This window comes from Sphaeroforma arctica, assembly GCF_001186125.1.
Source record: "Sphaeroforma arctica JP610 unplaced genomic scaffold supercont1.288, whole genome shotgun sequence".
Classification (NCBI taxonomy): Eukaryota; class Ichthyosporea; order Ichthyophonida; genus Sphaeroforma; species Sphaeroforma arctica.
In genome coordinates, this window is record NW_014040270.1 from 41,992 (window position 1) to 49,491 (window position 7,500).

At 42.0% G+C, this 7,500-nt stretch overlaps 3 protein-coding genes across 3 annotated transcripts in view; 1 reads left to right on the forward strand and 2 right to left on the reverse strand.

Moving 5' to 3' along the window:
- Window positions 1-92: 92 nt before the first annotated feature.
- SARC_04852 (hypothetical protein) lies at window positions 93-1,068 on the reverse strand. The gene has a single exon (XM_014301300.1). It carries the CDS (start codon window positions 1,042-1,044, stop codon window positions 652-654), a length of 393 nt encoding a protein of 130 aa, XP_014156775.1. The 5' UTR covers window positions 1,045-1,068; the 3' UTR covers window positions 93-651.
- A 752-nt stretch (window positions 1,069-1,820) lies between these two features.
- On the forward strand, window positions 1,821-4,809 carry SARC_04853 (hypothetical protein). Its single transcript, XM_014301301.1, has 5 exons — window positions 1,821-2,047; window positions 2,476-2,572; window positions 2,871-3,424; window positions 3,565-4,098; window positions 4,256-4,809. Exons 1-5 carry the CDS (start codon window positions 1,868-1,870, stop codon window positions 4,370-4,372), a joined length of 1,482 nt encoding a protein of 493 aa, XP_014156776.1. The 5' UTR covers window positions 1,821-1,867; the 3' UTR covers window positions 4,373-4,809.
- Window positions 4,810-5,145: 336 nt separating this feature from the next.
- Window positions 5,146-7,500, reverse strand: part of SARC_04854 (hypothetical protein) — a 14,354-nt gene continuing 11,999 nt past the window's right edge. Inside the window, exons 12-15 of the mRNA XM_014301302.1 lie at window positions 7,348-7,486; window positions 6,474-6,665; window positions 5,943-6,158; window positions 5,146-5,375 (exon numbers count right to left, since the gene is read on the reverse strand). Of these exons, the coding sequence (XP_014156777.1) occupies window positions 5,250-5,375; window positions 5,943-6,158; window positions 6,474-6,665; window positions 7,348-7,486 (673 nt within the window). The 3' untranslated portion in view covers window positions 5,146-5,249. The remainder of the gene's footprint in view (window positions 5,376-5,942; window positions 6,159-6,473; window positions 6,666-7,347; window positions 7,487-7,500) is intronic.

Genomic DNA, 7,500 nt, shown 5'->3' on the forward strand with positions numbered 1-7,500 from the left:
CCGTCAGTGGCACAGTCCCACAGTTATACCAGACCCACACAGTCACACACGTGCATTCAAAGAGAGTTGAAGCCTGAAGGCTGGCTGAGTGGGCAGAGGATTTTAGTTTAGACTATTTTTTGTTGTTGAAAAAACAAATACTCTATAGTCAGACTCAGTCCTCGCAGCTTGTCCCTGACCACCACAACCCAAAAAGGGAACATCTAACAAGTGGACACCGATACGTGGCTTCTGATTGGCCGAGTGGTTTTGGGTAGTTGTATTGACAAGGTGTAGCCTCTGTTGATGTGTACTTTCATCGTTACTTTAGTGTTCTGAGCGTCATAGAATCCATTCGAAGTCTATTCATTTGTTTATTTTAGGCTTAGGCTTAGTACGACAGAAATCTGTCATAGCTGTCTGAGTACTTCCTACTTGCTTGTGCTAACTTATCAAACTCGCCATTCGTCGCAATTGTTGTCGTAGCTCCAACACTTTCACATTCCCTGTCTCTGAGAGCTCGTGTTCATATTTCAATCCATCTTTAATCCACATAGTTGCTTTTCCTAGTGATCTATCTTGTAATTCTTTCAGTCTCTCCATGTCGGATATCTCTTCCTGATCATTATGCTGTGTTGTAAACGTATAACTCTCCACTTGTTCAATTTCACTTTAAATATCATCAAGCGATACAGCTTGTTCAGGTTTCTCGCTTGCATCTGTTTCATCGAACTCATCTACATCCTTGGGTGTGCGATATATATCCTGAATGAGTTCCTTGTGGAACAATGCATTTGATGCAGTAGCTGAGAGAATATCATTGTCACACTCCACATCAATCCAAACCTTCACAAATTCATTCCAACTCCCTTGTGGACTAGATGGATCCCCTGCAGCACTATCCAAATCATCAATATCCATAACATTAGTTGTAGAATCTGTGTCCAAGATTCGTGTGTGCCATGTCATCTTCTCTACCATTTCAGTATCACAAAACATCAATTGTTCGTTCTTCACCCGCGTGTGAAGCAGAAAATAACTTGTATGAAAATACTGACCAATCATAAGTGAACATCAATCGAAGTAGATAACTAAAAAGTGGACAGACTGCGAGAACCGACTGTATAGAGGTCTTGTTTGTTTGTTTGTTTTGGGTTGCTTTTATTATTATATATTTTTGTTTTGTTTCAAACAACAAAATTAAAATAGTACGACATAGAATATAGATTATTACAATAAATACATAGCGCGGGACCAGGGGAAGAGTGGTATGTATTTTTATTTTAGAGTTGAGAGTCTCGACTTGAGAGTCGAGTATTGAGAGTCAAGTCTAAGAGTACACGAAGTCTATAAAGAGTATTAAAGACGAGCGAAGAGACTCAGAAAAGCTCTCTCAATATTTTTTAGTGGGCCCGCTTAGCGCAACTGTGTGTACTGTGTACAATCACTGTACATGGGATACATTGTAACATTAATAATCACTCCATTTTATTGTATTTAACATGTTAAAAATATACAGTCATACTGTAACTGCAGTGCTGGATCACCCCGGATGGTCTCTCTTTGAGTCATTTCTCAAGTAGCTCTCACATACTGTCATACAACGTGAATACATAGTCTGCTGGAATAGTCGTTTTAGGGAATAAATAATTTCGTCCAAATTGGCCGGTGGATTGTGGTGAGGCTCTCATTTCTCATTGGAGTTCTTTTAATCAGTAGTCTATGCTTACTTTACAACTTTAGCGAATATCACATCATCGAGTAAATACGTACATATTACAAAATATATAAATACATCATGTACATATATATTTTATGTTTATTACATAATTTGTATGCTCTCATAACCTATCTCTCACAACAAACTTGACATCGAAAGAGTCTATTTATGAAATTTTCAATCATTACACAGACAAACCGGATAAAAATGTCGGTACTTTCAGAAAATAGAGCTGATGAGGCTACTCAACAAATGCGATATGCAGCCGTTGAAGGGAAGAATGTTCTGTTTATAACCTGCTTTCTGGCTAAGCTTCTTTACGACCGCGATCTACCAATGCTTAAGAAGGTGAGTGGAGATATTCCTCAAAGATCTCGGGAATAATGTGCCGCTGAAGTACTTTGCTTACTATATTAGTGTGACACTAGGGCTAGCGCCTTCATCCTGTTGACACTCAGCTCAAGCTAGCAAATGGATTTAATCGTTCACACGGCGATTACGCAAATATATATGCACAATAGTACATGTAAGATGTCCCAGGTTGCACTTATGTATTAGTGTTGTAGGACCCAGTTCAGATTTTGGGTACACTACTGCCGCCCGTGTCGGTGATAAGTAAGATAGAACGAAGGCATGTGCATAGCACATGTTGCGTCGTATCACTTTTCCAACCATGGCAATAGTCCGATGAGAAAAATACCACTTAGACTATCATCGAGTCGTTCACAGAATCTAGCTTGTCGTGTCTAAGTGCACATATACATCTACACATACAGGTAGCAGCTATGAAGCCGAATATTCATATGGTATTCGGCAACACCGAGGATGACGAGGGCTTGGCGCAGAAATTCAGAGACGACGGCATTCTCACTGGTATGTAATTTACGTATGTGTGACAAACATTTTAACATTTTTCTTGCTTGTCAAGTCCCATTATTGTCTATTAGTCGGACGCTTATTGTGAAAGGCTGCGTGATACGTGTTTTTAAGCTTATAAATTATATGGGATAGCTGCAGCCTGCAAAACCATTCTCAACCCAGTGTATGTTTCGAAAAAGTATCTCATTACATTATGTTGACAGATATTATCTACCGATAGTCCAGATGAACAATTTTTGATGGCTGATTTTATATCTCATACTTCTCACCTGCTCTGAACGCTTTCTCTCAGGCGAAGCCATCTTTGCTGACATGAGTGACGATGAAAAGGCAGGCCCAAATATAGCCGAGGCTTGCAAAGCTACCGGCGTGCATTTCGACGCTATCTTCTCACCCTACGAGCACGCGATGTTTCTGGTGGGAGAAGTAGGAGAGTTACTGAACATCCCATGCAATCCCGGAACAGCATACTCCGCCGCCCGTGACAAGCGTCTTGCGAGGCAGGTGTGTGAGGAGAAGGGAGTACAGACTCCGAGGTTCGGCAAAGTGGAGTCAGCCAGTGAGATAGAGGCTATGGTGGAGAGGATTGGCTTACCGCTGATTCTGAAACCATCTTCTGGTGCTAGTTCTGACGGGGTTTACAAGTGTAATACACTGGAAGATGTGTACAAACACTTTGAGAGAGTACACGGCGAACTGACCGAGGCCAAGTATATGGCCTGGAACCCAGGGTGTGAGATGGTGGTACTGCTCGAGGCGTATATCGACGGGGATGAATTCGATGTGGATGTGCTGATGTGGGAGGGAGAGTGCGTGTATGCCAACGCCATCGATAACTGGCCAACGGTATGTCTTTCAAACCATCGCGTTTTCGATATTTGATTTACTTTCACAAACAAAAGTGCACCGTATATTCTAGTGGATTATATTTTTAATACTGTACCATGTATTCTAATTGATTATATTTCTAATATTGCCCTATATAGCACGAGCCGTATTTCATGGAAGAAGGCAGCAATTGCCCGTCCACATACACTGGCGAGAAGCTCGAGAGCCTCCATCAGTACTCTATAGACTGCGTGAAGGCGCTTGGCTTTGTGAGCGGCTTGTTTCATGTGGAAACCAAGTACAGCCACATCAAAGACACGCCATTACTTATCGAGGTGAACCCACGCATGGGTGGTGGACATACACACTTGTACCACAACGAAGTGTGGGGCGTCGATCTGTTCACCGAATTCTTTATGTGTAGCATTGGTATCCCGGTCAATCCCCCCCGTGCGGCGGTACCGAACTGTGCCATGGGCGACTTCGATATCATCTGCGCGAAGACGGGCATCATGCAGAATGTCACGTGGATGGACCATTTGAAGGAGAACCCCAGTGTGGTGGCGTACAAGGTGTTTGCGGAAGAGGGAGACGAGGTTATAGGATACGACACAGAGATCCCACAGTGGCTGGGTCACTACCTGGTCAAATCCGATGATGTCCACAAGACCATCAAGATACTGAAGGATCTGGTATGTGCCATAGCGTTGACAGGTGTTTTCCTTGTATTATGGTATAGTTTGTATGTATAGCCAAAACAAGAAGCCTGTGCACACTTGCTGTTGTTGATGTTTTACCAGGTGTAGTATCAAATTCTAATCTTTCATTATTTGCTGTTGTTGTTTGCAGATCCCAACATTCGAGCCACCAATCATGGAGAAGAAGAACCGTCGTCCGTCCACAGGGCGTGGTATCCGAAGGTTCTCTACCGCAGGAGCTGAAGGTGCGGCTATGATCGAGAACTAGAGGAGCTCATACAATTCCAATTCGATCATTTAGAAACGATTAAAATAGTACTTGGTATATATATATAGATATTTATACATATACATACATACATACATATATATATATGTATATAATACTATATGGATATAATATTATATGTATATAGTATTATATGTATATAATATATTATATATATGTATATGTATATGTATACATATATATATATATATATCCCGAGAAATCCAGGCCCGACCCATCGAAATCATTGGACCCCTGCCAGGGTCTGTGGAATTAGAAGATCCACAGTTTGTATTCAGGGCGACTATCGAATCATTGAATGGCGCGGAATGATACGGACGAAGGAATGTGGAAAATAACCAACAGATTTAAGTGGTTTTGTAAACGATTAAAGTTGATGATCGGATGAAAGCCCAAGTTTCCAATCGGCAAGCTTGAACTTTAACACTACACTTACTATTCAACTCGCGTCAGTACATGAGTGGGTCGAGAGAACGTGCTCCATATCACGAGGTACACCAGAGGCGCGAGAAACCCTCCTTAAGAAACATGTGAGCAGTGCCTAAACTGCGCCTTATAGTTGTTAAGAAACATGTGAGCAATGCGTAATCTGCGCCCCTATAGCTAACCAAGGCGTTTTTGGTGTTCTAAATGCGATTTATTTATATACTGCCTTTCGCCCGTTCCTTGTGATATCTCCTCACACCCAATGATACCCGACGCCATACATTTTGAAAAAAAACCCTGTTTGGAGAAATGCTTATAACTCAACATACACAAAAGAAGATATATTTAATGGTTTAAGGTTAAAGGTACATACATCTATAGTATAGTCTATATATGCCTACACATTTATTCAGGGGTCATTGTAAGCCAATCAAGCGATAGTTAGCTCCCAATCCTTGACGATTCCTGTTGCCGGGTCGCGTATCGTCAACGCCTCTGTGGCCGCATCGAACTTGAAAGCCAACTCTCGCAGAGACGCACCCTCAGACACCGACACCTGGTGAGGTGTATATATATGCAAGGCATTCAGTAGAACAGTTGTGCAAGTAAGAAAAAACAGATGAGCATGCGCATAATAACCGTGGTAGAAGGATATAAAAATGAGAACAGGTGAGTATGCACATAACCGTGGTAGAAGGATATTATAACAATGAAACCTCCGAATGTACGAGAAAAAGAGGTGAGCAGGCGTTTAATTTATTATGAAGGGAGAAATGAATATATCGGTCACCAAAGTTGCGATATTTCGAGGCAAAACGTATTTCAATCGAGTTCAGGTGTATCGGAAGAAGAGGGAAAGTATCGTACGTTGTTATATTTCAACAACAGATTCGGGATGCATACAATTGTAATGAAGGAAGATACGGAATGATACACACGTTTTAGGGAAGCTCATTTCAGGAATGGCTTAGCAATACCAAAAGCCAATCTCAATTAATTATAAAAAACATCTAGTTTCAAATTTTATCCTTAGGGCAAGGCTTGATGCAGCAATAACGCAACCGATAACCCCCAGAATTAACTCTGAATCACGGAATAAAAACAAGTGTATACCGGTACCTACCTTTGTGGGCCGGGTCTTCAAGCCTAAGACCACCACTCTCTCCACTCGGTTAGGCGCTGTGAAAGTGCTGTCCGCGGCAACGTGGCTGCCTTCGGGCTGAGCAGCGCTACTCTTTAATTGTCCATTAGAGAAAGAGAACTGGCGGAGTGCGTATGATCCCGTCTCGTGTGCTGTGGACGAGCCGTCGTCTACGAACAGCTGACCTTCCGCCATACCCTGTGAGCGGAGAGAGGCCGGATGGGATCAGACAGAGTCAAGACAACTGGGTCTATTTATAGATTGAAGCATGCAAATGAGAGAGGCTTGATTGTGTATGTTTATGTACAAGTGGGATCAGACAGAGTCAAGACAACTGGGTCTATTTATAGATTGGAGCATGCAGATGAGGGAGGCTTTGATTGTGTATGTTTATGTACAAGTAGTCCTGCAGGTTCACTCTATATGAATGGACTGTGATCCTCGAGAAGTGAGACAACCAATCCTACATCAAGATCACACCACACCATAGACTACCTGCCATAGACTACCTACCTTCGCATCCAGAGCCACTCGTAGAGTATATGGGTCATTCTTCATCGTCACTGAGTTACGTCTGGGTCTCATCTGCATGGGGATGATACTGCCTCCACGTTGATAGGCTGGTACGGTATCCATGGTAACGGCTAGACTGATTTGATTGGCTCCCTCCTCGGACTTACTAACATGCCATAGTGGGTACCAAAGCTGGGTGTTTTGGCGGGATCGGAAAATCAGTATCTGGTGGCTTGGCTCGTAACTAATAACGACCGTGGTGTGCGTAACCACAAATCAATACGCACAACTTTGGCTCTATATTACTGTGTGGTATATTTACATCAATACGCACAACTTTGGCTCTATATTACTGGAGGTATATTCACATTAATACGCACAACCTTGGCTCTATATTACTGGAGGTATATTCACATCAATACGCACAACTTTGGCTCTGTATTACTGAAGGTATATTTACATCAATACGCACAACTTTGGCTCTATATTACTGGAGGTATATTTACATCAATACACACAACTTTGCCTCTATATTACTGGAGGTATGTTTATATCAATACGCACAACTTTGGCTCTATTTTACTGTGAGGTATTATAATGTAGGAGGGCATTGGCAAAATCCCTTGTCACGACATTTTCTGGACGTATCACAACCACAACCATAGCCATACGACGATGGAGGTGCATTTCAATAGCACAAACAGCACAGTGATGAAACATAAGACCGATTATTTGGGTTATTTACACTCACACACTCACTCATATATATCTGACAATACTACATATATAATCACATAGCTGTATATATACATACACCATGCACAAATAGAACATATTAGGACAGTCCTGTCCTGAATTTCGATTGTCTGCGTACCTCGGGTCCAGGCAAATATAGCTGTTTACTAGTAGCACCCTGTTCATAAATTGGATTTACAAAAATATCACGGCCAACCAAGTAACCGTCATCCATCGCAAACGTGCTCGAGTCATTGGGGTAGTGGTACCAGATAGGTCTGAATGGACAAAT